The 17,450-nt window shown below is 45.3% G+C and overlaps 1 protein-coding gene across 2 annotated transcripts in view; it reads left to right on the top strand.

Moving 5' to 3' along the window:
• The window catches only part of nfatc1 (nuclear factor of activated T cells 1), a 327,855-nt gene that overhangs the window by 136,432 nt on the left and 173,973 nt on the right, over nt 1-17,450 (top strand). For both annotated transcript variants that reach the window (XM_085993629.1, XM_085993628.1), the window contains exons 7-8: nt 9,813-9,868; nt 15,997-16,129. In XM_085993629.1, coding sequence (XP_085849755.1) covers nt 9,813-9,868; nt 15,997-16,129 — 189 coding nt within the window. The remainder of the gene's footprint in view (nt 1-9,812; nt 9,869-15,996; nt 16,130-17,450) is intronic.

Here is a 17,450-nt window from a genome sequence, read left to right as displayed (position 1 = left end):
CAGTTCTCTGAGGAGCAGTGCATGAGGAGGCTTTGCTTCATTAGGGAGGCTGTTTAAATTTTTAAACTTCCTGCAGCAAGACCTACAACACATTGCCACAGCTGGCACAGCATTGCGTGTTGCAATCAAGGCCATTACACCCCTGAATTTCTTTGCTTCCAGCTCCTTTCAGGCTTTCAGATATCAGTACCATCAGTCAGTCTGCAGTCCATGCATTAATCAGCTGACTGATTCCGTGTTTGCCGGAGCAAACACTGTCATCACTTTTCCCATGGACAACCTGAAACAGCAGGATAGGGCTCTGGTGCTCGTACAGATTGCAGGCTCCCCCCCGCCCCCCCGCCCCCAAGCCCAGCACATCATCGCCTGAACCCATGCCACCCTGCTGGCTCTTTCACACGACCCCACTGCCTCCGTGTATCGCAAGGGTTTCCGTTCCAGTCTTGTGCAACTGGTGCGTGATCACCGGCAGCGCATCATGCAAGTTTGTGCCCACTTTCATGGCAGCTGCAAGGGTGCTTTTTATCTTGCGCCAATTCTCCATTCCCCTGCACAGCAAGTGAGCAGCTGGCTGTTTGAGACGAGGGCTATCCGCTGCACGCTAGGCTCATGACCAACGTGCCCTCTAAGCTGCCCAGCTCTCTGCCGGCCCGGGACTGGCTTTTCCAATGTTACAATTCGCGCATGCGTGAAACTGTGAATGGGCCGCGCACCCCCCCCCCCCCCCCAAAAAAGAGGGGGAACTTTGCTCATGACTTCTCTCAGGACCACATACAAGGCAGCTGAACAGTGCTACAGTCAGATCTATGGCTCACCTAGAGCCCTCATTGAGCAGACCATTGGCTTCTTCCAGCAACGTTTGTGATGCCTGACCATTTCTGATGGCTTCCTCCAATGTAGCCCATGAAAAGTGTCCGATCTGATAGTGGTTTGCTGCATGCCGCGTAATTTTACCCTGAAATGGAGAGAACACATGTAGCTACCACTGGACCAGGACCTCCAGCGTGATGTAGGCGACGACACTGATGACATAGAGGATGGTAGGGAAGTAGGAGGAGGTCCAACAGTTGCCCGCGGACAGATCTCTTCGACAGCTTGCTGATTGAAGAGTACTTCAGCTGAACATGCCCTGTGCTCCTTATTAACAGCTATGTTCAAAATCTGTCCCAGTTCTTCCACTTTACAATGAACTGCATCTGCCCAAAGACCATCATTGATTTTCAAGTCAGCTAATGTTGCAGGATCGCCAGCTGACACAGAAACACTCTCGGCACACAGATTTTAAAAAGTTTTTACTGTTTTACTGGCTTATACAAATGCCTACTACTAATGATCACACTGGGGCAAGCCCATTGTGCCTGTCTTAAGTGCTCTCTCACCTACTCCAATGCTCCTATGAGGTGTTTCCGCAATGGCTGCAGCAAGGGAGGTGGAAGGCTTCTGCGGCTCAGTCGAGGGCTATTGAGATACTCGTGGTCGGGGACCTCTAGGAGCTCAGGCCTGAGAGAGGGCCTAGCTGTAGAGTGCAGCAACAACGGGCAGTCTGGCACCGGGGCAGCTGTTGATTAAAAGGGGTGGCGAGGGTCCAGGTGTGCCGTCGTACTGAGAGATAGCAACTTGTTCCACTCCCGTTGCGCGACTGCCTCTGGTGCTGGGCTGGGGCTCACTACTGCACTGAGAGAGCAGACTGCAGGACATACGTGATTTAATTAGAGCCCCGCTCTATTCAGACTCCCAGCCTGTCCAAGGTGGAGGAGATGGTGGAGCCTAGAAGCCAGTGCAGTCCGACGTTGATCATTACTAAGCAGTGCGACGACTGGTGCCACAGACTCCTGCAAGTAGGTCCCAGCTGCAGTGTCCACTGAGGTGACCACACGCTCCATGGTTGTCTGCAGCGTATTGATAGCATGCGCCGGAACCCCACACAAGTTGGTAGTGGATTCCTCCACACTCTCCAACGTGTTGCAGAAGCTCCCTGGCAGGCAGCCCAAAATATTGAGCGACTGCTGGTGCGCAGAAAGCACTTTACTTTTAAAGGCTGGCTCCCTAAATTCTGCAGCTGTGTCCTCTTCGGCAGAGCTACGATGTGAACTGGCCTCCCAGGTCCAGGCTTTCCACCTGCACTTGCTCCTGCACATTTGTGCTCAGTGAGTCACCCAGTGTCAACCCCTCTAACTCACTATCACTGTCTAACCACCATTGCAAAGTGCACCACCCCTTTAAGGGCCTTCCGGCTGCCTTGAAGAAGCGGTGACTCTGCCAGATCTCCCATCCTGCCAATTGGCGAGCTGCCTACAAGGAGCAAGATTAGCACTGGCACCCAGCCAATTCAAATTAAATGAGGCCGGCCACACACAGGGTGCTGATTTCTGTGCTGGTGCCTGGAAGGGTACGAACAAACGACAGTTCATCTTCAGGCGGGTTCTCCCCCTCAGACTGTGCACCTGCAGGGCCAGTGTCATCTGAAAGGCTTAGATAAAGGGTATAGAGACAAGGGTGACCACTTAATGGCAAGGTTTAGTAGCAGCAGATGAGTGGGGAGCGCAGTGCAGCACCAGGTTTTTTGTGTGTGTGTGTGTGTTTCTGATGCTGCATGCCCTCTCTCCCTCACTGATATCAATGGCCGTTGCCTCCGTAGCTCTCCGAGTTTGTAGTGCAGCGACACCTCCTCCTATTCTTGTACTCTCTGTTGTTTGCCAGCTTCCCCTGCAAGAGCAGCAGTCTGTTAGTGTGCCCCCTGTTGGACGGTTTTGGAGCTGAGCGAGGCAGCTTTGCGCAGTGTGCATGATGGGAGGAAGCAGCAGGTGGGGCCCAGAGGGGCAAGTAATTGTGAGGGCAGTAGCAGGCTTTGAGGGTATAAGTTCAAGCAGAAGGCGGTGCAGTAAAGTGTCTTATTGTGAGTGGAGGAGAGGTGTGGGAAGGGAAAGATTAACGGTGCTGGAGTTAAATTAGGGTGGTGCAGAGCTGCACAGAGAGTAAGAGAGATGTGAAGTGACGTCAGTCCTAGTCAAATCACTAATTATTTTTACCTGTACTGCAGCCCAGTCCGAGGAACAACATTGCTGGCATTGACCACTCTCTATTGGTGCTGACTAACTTGACGGGGCACCTATTGGCAATCAGAGAGGAAGAAGATCTCCTTCCTGTTGCTTACTTGCTCTGCAAGCATCTTCATGGCTGCATTGGACAATCGGGGGGGCCCCTAGACAATGGCATGCCGCCTGCTGCTTCGAAAAATCCACTTTCCACTAACCACCGTTGCAAAGTGCACCTTCCCTTTAAGGGGCTTCAGGTTGCCTTTAAGGCACAGTCACCCTGCCAAATTTCCCACCCTTACAATTGGCGAGCTGCCTAGAAGGAGCAAGCTTAGCACTGGCACCTGGCCAATGCAATTCAAATGAGGCCCAACCATATTCGGTCTCCTGCTAACTGCGTCGGGCAGAACAGACTGCCCACCTTATATACGCCTGAATCGTATATCAATCCCAGAAAATCTACCATGCTACACCTCAGCTGGAAGCATACAGTGCAGTTTCAAGGTACCCAAACTAGAAGACCGTTCTTCTCAGCCATGCCTCAGTGAGCAGCACTCTTGCCTCTGAGTGAGCAGGTCGTGGGTTCATGTATCTCCAGAGACTTGAGCACATAATCGAGACTTACACTCTAGTGCAGTACTGAGGGAGTGCTGCGCTGTTGGAGGTGCCGTCTTTCAGATGAGACGTTAAACCGAGGCCCCATTTGCTCCTCTCAGACGGACGTAAAAGATCCCGTGGCACTATTTTGAAGAAGAGCAGGGGAGTTCTCCCCAGTGTCCTGGGCCAATATTTACCCCTAAATCAACATCACTAAAAACAGATTATCTGGTTATTATCACATTGCTGTGTGTGGGACCTTGCTGTGCACAGATTGACTACCGTGTTTCCTCATTACAACAGCACTTGAAAAGTACTTTATTGGCTGTAAAGCACTTTGGGGCGCCCTGAAGTCTGGAAAGGCGCTATTTAAATGCAAGTTTTTTCTTTCTTTTACCAATATATGACATGATTCCATGGAGTTGCTGATAACCAGGCTGCATGGGCCAAAGGCATAGAAACATAGAAGATAGGAGCAGGAGTAGGCCATTCGGCCCCTTGAGCCTGCTCCGCCATTTAATGAGATCATGGCTGATCATCCAAATTCAGTACCCTGTCCCTGCTTTCTCCGCATATCCCTTGATCCCTTTAGCCTCAAGAAATATATCTAACTCCTTCTTGAATATATTTAATGAATTGGCCTCAACTGCCTTTTGTGGTAGAGAATTGCACAGGTTCACCACTCTCTGGGTGAAGAAATTCCTTCTCATCTCTGTCCTAAATGGCTTACCCCTTATCCTTAGACTGTGACCCCTGGTTCTGGACTCCCCCGCCATCGGGAACAGCCTTCCTGCATCTAGTCTGTCTAGTCCTGTTAGAATTTTATAAGTTTCAATGAGATCCCCTCTCAATCTTCTAAACTCCAGCGAATATAAGCCCAATCGACCCAATCTCTCATACGTCATTCCTGCCATCCCAGGTATCAGTCTGGTGAATCTTCGCTGCACTCCCTCCATGACAAGAACATCCTTCCTTAGATAAGGCGACCAAAACTGCACACAATACTCAAGGTGTAGTCTCACCAAGGCCCTGTACAACTGCAGCAAGACATCCTTGCTCCTATACTCAAATCTTCTCGCTATGAAGGCCAACATACCATTTGCCTTCTTAACTGCCTGCTGCACCTACATGCTTACCTTCAGCGACTGGTGCACAAGGACACCCAGGTCTCGTTGCACTTCCCCTTCTCCCAATTTATTGCCATTCAGATAATAACCTGCCTTCCTGTTTTTGCCACCAAAGTGGATAACCTTGCATTTATCCACATTATACTGCATCTGCCATGCATCTGCCCAATCACCCAACCTGTCCAAATCATACTGGAGTTTCTCGGCATCCTCCTCACAGCACACACACCCACCCAGCTTTGTGTCATCTGCAAGTTTGGAGATATTACATCTAGTTCCCTCGTCTAGATCATTAATATATATTGTGAATAGCTAGGATCCTAGCACCGATCCCTGCGGTACTGCCTGCCACTTGGAAAAAGACCCGTTTATTCCAACTCTTTGCTTCCTGTCTGCCAACCAGTTCTCTATCCAATCCCATGTGCTTTAACTTTACATGCTAATCTCTTATGCGGGACCTTATCGAAAGCCTTCTGAAAGGCCAAATACACCACATCCACTGGTTCTCCCTTATCTATTCTACCAGTTACATCCTCAAAAAATTCCAGTACGTTTTGTAAATCCATGTTGACTTTGTCCGATCCTGTCACTGTTTTCCAAGTGCTCTGATATTACATCTTTTATAATGGATTCTAACATTTTCCCCACTACCGATGTCAGGCTTACCGGTCTATAATTCCCTGTTTTCCCTCTACCACCTTTTTGAATAGTGGGGTAACATTAGCTACCCTCTAATCCATGGGAACTGTTCCAGAGTCTATCGAATTTTGGAAGATGACCAGCAATGCATCTACTATTTCTAGGGCCACTTCCTTAAGTACCCTAGGATGTAGATTATCAGACCCTGGGGATTTATCGGCCTTCAATCTCGTCAATTTCCCTAACACCATTTCCTTACAAATACTGATTTCATTCAGTTCCTCACTCTCATTAGACCCTATGTTCCCGACATCTCTGGGAGGTTATTTGTGTCCTCCTTTGCGAAGACAGAACCAAAGTATGTATTTAATTGGTCAGCCATTTCTTTGTTCCCCATTATAAATTCCCCTGATTCTGACTGCAAGGGACCTACGCTTGACTTCACCAATCTTTTTCTCTTCACATACTTGTAGAAGCTTTTACAGTCAGTTTTTATGTTCCCTGCAAACTTACTCTCATAATCTATTTTCCCCCTATTAATTAATCCCTTTGTCCTCCTTTGCTAAATCCTAAACTGCTCCCAATCCTCAGGTTTGCTCCTTTTTTTGGCCAATTTATATGTCCTCTCCTAGGATCTTATGCTATCCCTAATTTCCCTTGTTAGCCATGGTTGAGTCACCTTCTTTGTTTTATTTTTATGCCATACAGGGTTGAACAAATTCTGTAGTTCATCCATGCGATCTTTAAATGTTTGCCATTGCCTATCCACCGTCAACCCTTTAAGTAACATTGCCCAATCCATCCTAGCCAACTCGCGCCTCATACCATCGTAGTTTCCTTTATTTAAATTCAGGACCCTAGTCTCGGAGTCAAATACTTCACTCTCCATCTTAATGAAGAATTCTATCATATTATAATCGCTCCGCCCCAAGGGGCCTCGCACAACAAGATTGCTAATTATTACTTTCTCATTATATAATACCCAGTCTAAGATGGCCTGATCTCTAGTTGGTTCCTCGACATATTGGTCCAGGAAACCATCCTGTATACACTCCAGGAATTCCTCCTCCACGGTATTGTTACTAATTTGGTTAGCCCAATCTATATGTAGATTAAAGTCACCCATGTTAACTGCTGTGCCCTTATTGCACGCGTCTCTTATTTCCCGTTTAATGCCATCCCCAACCTCAGCATTACTGTTTGGGGGTCTGTATACAACTCCCACTAATGTTTTCTGCCCCTTGGTATTTCTCAACTCTACCCATACAGATTCCACATCATCAGAGCTAATATCCTTCCTTACTATTGTGTTAATCTCCTCTTTAACTAGCAATGCTACCCCACCTCCATTTCCTTTCTGCCTGTCTTTCCTGAAGATTGAATACCCCTGGATGTTGAATTCCCAGCCTTGGTCACCCTGGAGCCATGTCTCCGTTTACATCTATTTGCACAGCTAATTCATCCACCTTATTACGAATGCTCCTCCCATTAAGACACAAAGCCTTCAGGATTGTTTTTTTAACACTCTTAGACCTTTTAGAATTATTATTTACTGTGGCCATATTTGATTTAAACCCTTGATTTCTCTGACTGCCACTTTTGCTTTTCTCCTTCCTGTCTTTTGCTTCTATCTTTGCTTCCCTTTCCTCTGTCTCCCTGCACAGGTTCCCAACCCCCTGCCATTTTAGTTTAAAACCTCCCCCACAGCACTAGCAAACACTCCCCCTAGGACATCGGTCCCGGTCCTGCCCAGGTGCAAACCGTCCATTTTGTACTGGTCCCACCTCCCCCAGAACCGGTTCCAATGTCCCAGGAATTTGAATCCCTCCCCCTTGCACCATTCCTCTAGCCACGTATTCATCTGAAATATCCTTCTATTTGTACTTTGACTAGCACGTGGCACTGGTAGCAATCCTGAGATTACGACCTTTGAGGTCCTATTTTTTAATTTACCTCCTAACTCCCTATATTCAGCTTTTAGGACCTATATCGTTGGTACATATATGCACCACGACAACTGGCTGTTCACCCTCCCCCTCCAGAATCCCCTGCAGCCGCTCTGAGACATCCTTGACCCTTGCACCAGGGAGGGAAGCATTGTCCAGAGGGTAGATTCTCACTTTCAGGCAGACTTCGGACGACTGTCGGGAAGTGCCCTCCTGCCGCCCACCCGCTTGAAACCCTTTGAGGGCCAGGCCTTACTTGGTCAGGGCTGGTGGGCTGCAAGCACTGCACCGCTGCTGACATGCAGCTTGCCAGTCAGGCAGTGGCGGGTGGGGTTGGGGTTACGGAGGCAGGAATGCCAGTGGCTCCTCCGTCGAACCGAGCTGGAATTTGCATCTTAAATGGGATGGAGCAGGCTGGAAGATTTTTTAAATTTCTGCTGCCAGGAGAAGCATTCGTGGGCTGTTTTCTAAGAGGCCAGCAGCGATCCCTAAATGGACCACTGGTTAGGCTGCTCAACACCTGGTATCAGTGGGCAGAGTGTGGGTGGTGCACACTCTACCCATTGATGCCTCAAAATTGTGTCGGGGCTCCATGTATGTAATAGAAGCATGATTAGCGTATTACACGTCAGTTCTTGCCTGAAATAGACAGGTACCTAGTCTGCCCACATCAAGACCCCAACGTAAATGGCAGCAACAATACCATGAACGCTGGTGCACTGTCATTTTCGGCCTGCTATTTCCGTGTTCCCACTGGGCGGAGACCATGAAAACTTGTCGTCCCAGGTGCCTTCCCACCAGAGATGGGGAAATTGGATGGGAAGTGTCAACTTTGTTGATTTTTTTTTTTAAACTATATCTCTCGGCTTCATATGGACCCAAATGGTGACTGTCTGAAGCTGAACTAGACTGTTTGCAACCTTGGTGTCATATTTAGCTTCCAACCACATATCCGTGCCATCATTAAGACCGCCTATTTCCACCTCCGTAAGATCGCCCGACTCCTACGCTGCCTCAGCTCACCTGCTGCTGAAACCCTCATCCATGCCTTTGTTACCTCTAGACTTGACTTTTCTAATGCATGCCTGGCCGGCCGGCCTCCCACGTTCCACCCCCCGTAAACTTGAGGTCATCCAAAACTCGGCTGCCCGTGTCCTAACTTGCACCAAGTCCCATTCGCCCATCTCCCCTGTACTCGCTGACCTACATTGGCTCACGGTTAAGCATCACCTCAAATTTAAAATTCTCATCCTTGTTTTCAAATCCTGCTATGGCCTCGCCCCTTCCTATCTGTGTAACCTCCTCCAGGCCTACAGCCCTCCAAGATCTCTGTGCTCCTCCAATTCTGGCCTCTTGAGCATCCCTGATTTTAATTGCTTCACCATTGGTGGCCGTGCCTTCAGCTGCTTAGGCCCTAAGCTCTGGAATTCCGTCCCTTAACCTCTCCGCCTCTCTACCTCTCTTTCCTCCTTTAAGATGCTTCTTAAAACCTACCTCTTTGACCAAGCTTTGCCCTAATATCTCCTTATGTGTCTCGGTGTCAAATTTTGTTTGATAATCGCTCCTGTGAAGCGCCTTGGGATATTTTACTATGCTAAAGACGCTATATAAATACATTGTTGTTGTTGTCTTCATTCACACAAGCATCATGTAAACAATTAATTATGCACCATTAGAATACCCTTGTATCGCATTATTGACTTAATGGGCCCCATTTGAAAGCCTTCATCTGTAAACAATTACATTCAGGAAGAGCTTAATTGTCTAGATGCAATAGCGGAACTCAGAGCTGCAGTTCACTAGAAAATTCTCTAACGGAAGAAAATTATTAATCGATTTATTTTTACAAAAGGCGAAATAAACAGTGCTCATAGTGCATATCTTGTTACATGTGTATAGTAAGGCAGTAATAGAAGCCTTCGCCCTGGGAATTTAATCAAGAACAATTCTGCCACGGCAGAACAAGCCAGTTTTACTTCTGGTGAGCACGTGGCTCTTGATAGCCTGATTACTGCTTCAAAGGAAGTGGTCATCTGCACTCGCCCACTCTTGTGTTGCAAGAATAGTACAGCATGATTTTTTTTTAAATACTGCTTGTACAAATCAAGATTATTTGAGGATAGGAGGTATCAAGTTCCCATGCTATGTTGGAAATGAACAGATAAGAAGATCTTATCAAGATTAGTTTTGGTAAACTTTAAGAGAAGGTTAAGCTATCCGAGATACATGACATATTTTGAATAAAGCCAGTTATATTTAGGGGGGGGAAAAAAGCACACTGGCTAATTAAATTTTCAACAGTATAAGATGAACACTTTATTCTGACAACCATATCACAAAATAAATCTCTAATCTGGTTTCATAATATTATGCGTTGTAAATTGCAAAACAAAAAGTCTCTTGGAGGACACAATTAAAGGAAGATAAATTCACAGAATTCTATTGAATAAATTATGATTTCTTTTCAGATGGACATCATGTGTGGGAGACTGAAGCAAAGACTGACAAGGAGTTCTTTAAACCTGTAAGTTTACCTAATCAGTTGTATATATTCTAATTCTTGTTTAGAATTGTTAAATATGAATAGTTATTATATTACAATAGGTATTGAAAAAGTTTTGAATTCCTCATTTAAAAAAATAAAATTAAGCAAGTGGTCATCACTTCAAAACAGGGGAATTGCACACAGCTAATTATAATGGACTAATAATGAAACTAGTCTAAACTGTCATACTATGGACAAGGACCTTATAAATGAACGGAATAGGCAGTTAAATTGGGAAACTTGAAAAGTGGCTTGTTTTATTAGCCCCGGAAATTCCAAACCTACGAAGACTTCTAAAAATGCCAGATGCTACCAAAACGGTACAATCACTAACTACATCACCAAGGGAGGTCATGTAAAGACTTCAGCCTAGAAATTCGTGGCCGCCACGAAAGTTGCCGGTGTCACTGCGGCCTCAGGTTAATGGCCGCTGAAAATGTCCGCAGCGGTAGAAGAGAAAAATTCACCCAGGGGACTAAAGATTTTTAGCCCAGCGCTAACTCACCGTGTAACGCCCTCCTGGTGGCGTTAGTGCAGGCATCGATCCCAAAATTTAATTTTGCAGCGTTCCATCTTCCATGGAAGCGAGGCAATGAGTTCACGAGGTAGTGTGGGACATTAAAAGGGCAATGTCTTGTGAACTGATAAAAATTAAAATGAAGTAAAAGAATGCAGTTTTCAGTCCTTACTGCCTTTTAAGAAGTCCCAAATGGGAGTCTTCAGCTATTAAAGCTGAATTCCCTTCTGCACCTAAAAAAATGGGAAAAGTGCTTCGGCACTAACACAAATGGCTCAGCAAGCCAGGGATGGGGGACCCAGGGTCTCGCATGCAGCACTCCAACTTTGTGCAGGGGGTCAACACTGCAAGAGAGGGCCTCTACCCACAAGGGCCAGCAGGCTCTCCAGAAAGAACAATGTGGGACCACATTACCAAGGCTGTCACTGCCAGCAGTGTCGCCCTCACCACCTGGCTCTAGTGCCCAAAGAAGCTTCATGACCTCAGACCTGATCTTCAAATGCCATCTCCTACCAACTAAATCATTAGCCTCACACACTTCTCAATGTATGACTCCCCCTAATCACTCGCCTACCAGCAATCTGTACCAATCACGAGGTACACCTCCCATTCCTAGCCTCACCACCCCCTTGGAGGAGACGGTGCAGGCCATTGGCCAGCGGCGGGGCAGAAACGATACAAGCTGGTCTCCTCATACATTATCCTCCTCCTCGCATGCACCTCTTGCTTTTCCACTCTCCCCTCATCACAACTCCACCCTTGTGCCTTCCTCATTTGACACACCCAAGAAATGCAGCCTGCCCAGCCATTGGTTGGCCAAGAAGAGGGAGAGGAGAGTGAAGAAGAAGAAACACCATCACTCGATTTGACACTCCCAGCCACCAGCTTCTCAAGGTCGACCAGCAAGGCCATTTGCAGTTTCCCCCACTGAAAGTCAGCAGCCTTCCACCAGTCATGCTGCAGCCACTGCGGTAGCATGGCGTGACATCAGTAGGATAGGCAAAGGCACACACAAGACAGTCACTAAGAGAATGCATAAGGGTGATGAGTTGATTTCTTGATGTCATATTGGATGGATAGATGTATAAAGTTGGATTGGAAAGTTTGCTTTGTGGTGGCTTTTATTTCATCATTGTGGCCAAGAGGATGCTGTGATGGTCAGTAACAGAGGGAAGGTAAGGTGTGGGGAATTGGAGTTGTGGTTACTGGTACCGCAGGTGGATGATTCCATTCTGGATATCCCGACCAGAAAGGGGCTGTCTGGGTTGCATCCTTCCTTCTGCGTCTTCCTCTTCTGCGTCTTCCTCTTCCCTCTGCGAGCGGATGCTGAAAATCTGAAATGGCAGCATAAAATTCTGGAAATACTCAGCAGGTCAGGCAGCATCTCGACCTGAGACGTGAACTCTCTTTCTCTCTCCACGGATGTTGCCTGACCTGCTGAGTATTTGCAGCATTTTCTGTCTTCTCAGAGGCATTTCTTCCTGTCTGAGGTCTTGCAAACTTCTAGCAGAACTCCCTTTACACTTAAAAACTTTTAACATGTATTGCAGCAAGCCACTACTCCAATAAAATCAAAAAACCCAGTCCAAAAGCTTAAATGCAAACTTACCTGAAAAATGTGTGTCCCTTTAAGAGGTGCTGACAGTGTCTCTGTCAGTCTGCTGAACGCTGGGTTTTCATGGTGAGCTTAGGACCCAGTGCTGAACTCAGCGCAGCGGTCAAAGTTTGCCGAGGTGACGTTAAGTTGGCGTTGCACGCCGACTGACGTCACCTCTCCCTAATTTAAAATTGCAGGGCCATCGCTCTTAGCGGCAGTGCTGCCGGGTCACAGAAAATGGCGGATACCATGGGACCCGCCACCAGCTGGCGAAAGAGTGGCGGCTGCCCTCTTCATTACTTTTTGACAGTAACGAGTGGCGTAAAGGCCCCCAAATTTTTTAGCCCCTCATTCTTTATTCTTGCTGTTTACAAGTAGAAGCTCACGAAACAATTCGAGTGCTGGGAACTGACGCTGAACTGTCCAAGTGAACTACTTTTAATTGTCAAGCAGCCGCAAATAAATAGCTTCCAACTGCATGGGAACACTGTATCTAAATCTTGCTAAGAGCTACCTTGACTTTAAATAGTTGGCACTAACTACACTGCCTACTTAAATGGATTAAATACTGAAGTGTACACACTAGCTGATACCCACTTAACACCGCCAGGTTTATGCCAGATCAATTACCCTGATCCAGTGGCAGCCCTGCAAGTTATACTGATGTGAAAATACATCTAGCTGTAGATACAGGAAACTCTTTTTTATCCGGCACCGACGAGACCGGCGTGGTGCCGGTTTATCAAAAAATCCGGATTACAGAGAGGTATAGTTAAAAGGTACGAGAGCTCCGTACACAGCAACAAATCCAGGCTTCCCTGTTGCTTAGCAACAGCTGCAGGAACCCCGGCCACAGACCAAGCGTCCCTGTTGCTTAGCAACAAGTGCAGGAACCCCGATTACGCAGCCACAGATCCAGGAACGGCCACTAATATGAAGTAAAACTTAACTGAACCTACTCCTGAATTTTGCTGGTTAAGTGAGATTTCCGGTTGTTTGGGTGCCGGTAAATCGAGAGTTTCCTGTATCATGCCAGGCTTAAAATTGAAGATACTGTAGTATCTATCTTCAATCCCAAATGCATTCAAAATTTTAATCTGGACTAATGTCCCACTTGACAGCAACAAGCAAAGTGTCAACATTGTACGTGTCTGATGTGCTGCTAGCCCACACGCAATGGGCACTGCTATTTCTAAAAGTCCCAACAGCACATTGTCTAAATGAGAATAATCTGATTACAGTATTGGGTGCTTAACAATGTTAGGATGCCTTGGATCCATCTACGGTATAAGACTTCTTGAAGGAAGAATTGTTAGAGCAGGTCTTGGTCAAGCAATCCTAATAAGTAGAAATCACGAACCATCACAGTGCTACGGATGGTGGAAGAGAGGAAGTGGGGGGAAAACGTTAATGGGAATGAAAATCAATATAAAATTAGGGGCAGACTAAAATCCAATTAAACCTCAAGTGGACTTAATTAAAAAATGGGGAACTTTAAAAGGGAGTGACAAAGGAAATTATAATAAATTGGATGAATATGGTACCTATTTAAACCTTAACAAAAATTATTTATATCACATTTTTGTTTATACAATGAAAGCAAACCTCTTGGATCTTATAGTGATCAAAAACTGACAAGTTTTTGGAAACTCCAGAGATGCTTCAACATTGGAGAGTTAATATTCTGTATTATTTGCAACAACAAAAAATGACTCCATTATCATCAGTGCTATTTTCATGTTTAAAGCATCAGCAATGGTGTTGCTTTTTATAATAGCAAAATACTCCGGATGCTGGAAATCTGAAATAACAACAGAAAATGCTGGAAATACTCAGCAGGCCAGGCAGCATCCGTGGAGAGAGAAACAGAGTTAACGTTTCCGGTCTGGGACCTTTCATCAGAACTGGAAAAAGCTGGAGATGTAACAGATATTAAGCAGGTGCAGAGCCAGGGGGTGGGGGTGGGGGGGGGGGGGAGCGGGGGGGGGGGGAAGGGAGGAAGGAATTGAAGGAACATACTGTGCTCATGTAAGAGGCAGGAAAGATAAAATGTTGCAAATGGGAATGGCAAAATCATACAGCATGAAAAATGGGGGCAGGGGTTATAGTTTGAAATTGTTGAACTCAATGTTGAGTCCGGCAGGCTGTAAAGTGCCTAATCGAAAGATGAGGTGCTGTTCCTCAAGCTTACGTTGAGCTTCATTGGAACAATATAATAGGTCGAGGACAGTGAGATCAGAGTGGGAGTGAAGCAGAGAATTAAAGTGACAGGCGACCGGAAGCTCAGGGTCACCCTTACGGACTGAACGGAGGTGTTCCGCAAAGCGGTCGCCCAATCTGCGTTTGGTCTCCCCAATGTAGAGGAGACCGCATCGTGAGCAGCGAATACAGTATATTAAATTGCAAGAAGTACAAGTAAATCGCTGTTTTACCTGGAAGGAATGTTTGGGGCCCTGGACAGTGGGAAGGGAGGAGGTAAAAGGGCAGGTGTTGCATCTCCTGCGCTTGCACGGGAACGTGTTGCTTTTTATGTTCTTGATCTTTTTCCATCATCACATATCATCAGTTATTTTTGATAACTGATGAGTATAGACTATTTGAAGTGAGGAATGCCTAACTTCATGCCAATTAGTGTAATGATTGTCTTTAGCATCTATTACACCTTTGGTTTTGCTTCACCCTTTGCTTAATTTGCATTAAGTTTAATACAACTGGTTATTTATTGTGTTTACACCTGGCATAATTCACCTTAACTATAAGAGTGCAGTTTACGAGCTATACAAACTAGGAGGTCCCCGGTCTCTGCTCTCAGGCATGCATCATGGTATGTGCACTGGGTGTGGTAGTGTAGTGGTTAAATTACTTGACTAATGACCTAAAGAATGCAAGTTCACATCTCACCAGTTTGAGAATTTGAATTCAGTTTTATTTTAAAACTGGAAATAAAAAGTTTTTTAAAAAAAATGACTATGAAGCTATCAGATTGTCGAAAAAACCAAACCGGTTCACTAATGTCCTTTAGGGAAAGAAACCTCCCATCCTTAACCTTGGCTATATGTGACTCCAGTCCCACAACAATGTGGTTGACTTTTAATTGGCCTCTGGACTGACCTAACTAGCCACTCAGTTGTACCAAACCTTTCAGATTAACAAGAGATGGGCAGTAAATGCTGGCATTACCAGCGATGCCCTGAGAATGAATAAAGCTAGAATTGTCCTTATCCTTTCTGGCCTAGGAAGGCGATTTCCATTCCTGTTCATTATCCAGTGGCTTTTGGTAAAGGTGCATATATGCAAGGCAGATGAGCAGAGAGTGAGCTTGCAATACACACTGTCTAGGCTCACACGTGAAGAATGGTCACTTGGTGAGGTTGGAAGATGAGCAGCACTGTGGAGCAGCACCCCAGCAGGATTCAGTGCCTTTTGAAAATTGAAGTGAATAGAGTGAAGTCCATATCTTCTAGAACCAGGGGTCATAGTCTCAGGATAAGGGGATGGCCATTTAGGACTGAGATGAGGAGAAATTTCTTCACTCAAAGGGTTGTGATTCTTTGGAATTCTCTAGCCCAGAGGGCTGTAGATGCTTAGTCATTGAGTATATTCAAGACTGAGATCGATTGATTTTTGGATACTAAGGGATATGGGGATACTGTGAGAAGGTGGAGTTGAGGTCAAAGATCAGCCATGATCTTATCGAATGGCGGAGCAGGCTCGAAGGGCCGAATGGCCTACTCCTGCTCCTATCTCTTATGCTCTTGTGTTCTTATGATCTTCTGTTCCGTGTTTCTGCATCACTGTGCAACTATAGGCTAAAAAATGTTTCCACCTGACTTCAACATGTTAGTAGGCTGTTACATTGATTATTACTTAAAATGCTGAGTTTTCATTGTACAATCACGTTTTTATTCATTTGATTAAAAAATATGCAGGAGCAGTTTTTTGCATTTGATATTTTAGTATGTGAGACCATGTCATTTTGTTTCTCTGTTGCAGAGTACACTCATAGTTGAAATTCCACCCTATCGCAACCAACGCATTACCAGCCCTGTTCAAGTATATTTCTACGTCTGCAATGGGAAACGGAAGAGGAGCCAAAGCCAGCGCTTCTCCTATCTGCCCGCTAATGGTAACTACCCATATTAAAATGATTACATAGCCAAAAGGTGCACTGTTCAAAGCCAAAATACCTATGCCCAAACTGGGCATTTCATCATTTGGCAGAACAATAATTAATTAATGATTAATTGCACATTTAAGATAAAATATTAGAAAGTATTTAACAGTTCAGATCATCAGCAAGAACATTATGCTACTTTTTTTTAAAAATAGTAAAGTCAGAACTTACATCGATAGCAGATTTTGTTAAATGAAATTCTGACGGGTAAAATGATTTTTAGTGGACAGTTGCGGCCATGCAGCAATGTACTGTGGAATAGAGGTGGTAGGACATTGAGATTGAACTGGCAGTTCTCTGCATTAATGCTGTTGTTCACAGTCTCGGCTATGCTGTCATGGAGAGGTAGAACTGGGGTTAGCATTTTCCTACAAGTAAAAGGATAATTGGAATTTTTTTCAAATCTCAAACTCTTCTTACATACTTTCAAGTGAGTGATTACAGAACACAACTGAAGTGAATACTGCATTGATACACTGCAAAACAAAATTAATCTTTGTTAATAGGTAATAAATTTTAAGTATAGTTGCAGTAGCACAGCATAGTTCATTTTTCACTTTAATATATATAAATATGTGACTTTCTACAGTGTGAAGTGAGATCAATATCTGATGTTTGATTAAATAAAGAAAATGACATGCTATGGAAGGCAATTTTGCAATAGGAGTGATATAATCATGCGACAGAGGATCTGTGGTTGCCCTTTTATACTTGGTACAGTCCTACATTACTTGTGGTTGATTGAGCTGATTCCTGTAAAGCAGCATTGGTCATGGGACTGTGCGCTCTATATGTAAAATGTCTGAGCTGGAATAGCATTGTGACTGCTGACCTATTACAGCAAGGGTGGTCACTGACTCTCGACTAACTTGCGAATGATTGTTATTCGGGTGTTGCAATATTGGTTCTGATTTCAAGTGCAAAATCTTTATAAACATTCTTTCAATGTCTGTCCTTCTCATTCGTTATTGGTAGGAATCCAATCACTGGTAGGATTCCACAGTGTTGATCAAATGCAATATCAGTAACCTTGCAAAAGAACACAAGAAAGCGTCAAATGAGAAAAATGGCATTCGGCCTATCAAGCTCGCGCTGCAGAATATAAATGTTTAAGATTCTGTTGCATTTATACAGCAGCGACCTGTCTCGGACTGGTCCAGAGAGGGAGAGCTCCTCATGTGTTGTTACACATGCGCAGAGCTCCTCGCCCATTGATTGGAATGTTAAGATTTAGAGAGAGTAGGTGGCAGCATCAGCATTCTTTCTCTAAACA

The sequence above is a fragment of the Somniosus microcephalus genome, chromosome 7 (genome assembly GCF_052327205.1).
Source record: "Somniosus microcephalus isolate GS21.2 chromosome 7, FLI_Smic_1.0, whole genome shotgun sequence".
Taxonomy (NCBI): domain Eukaryota; kingdom Metazoa; phylum Chordata; class Chondrichthyes; order Squaliformes; family Somniosidae; genus Somniosus; species Somniosus microcephalus.
This window is presented reverse-complemented; position numbering and strand designations above follow the sequence as displayed.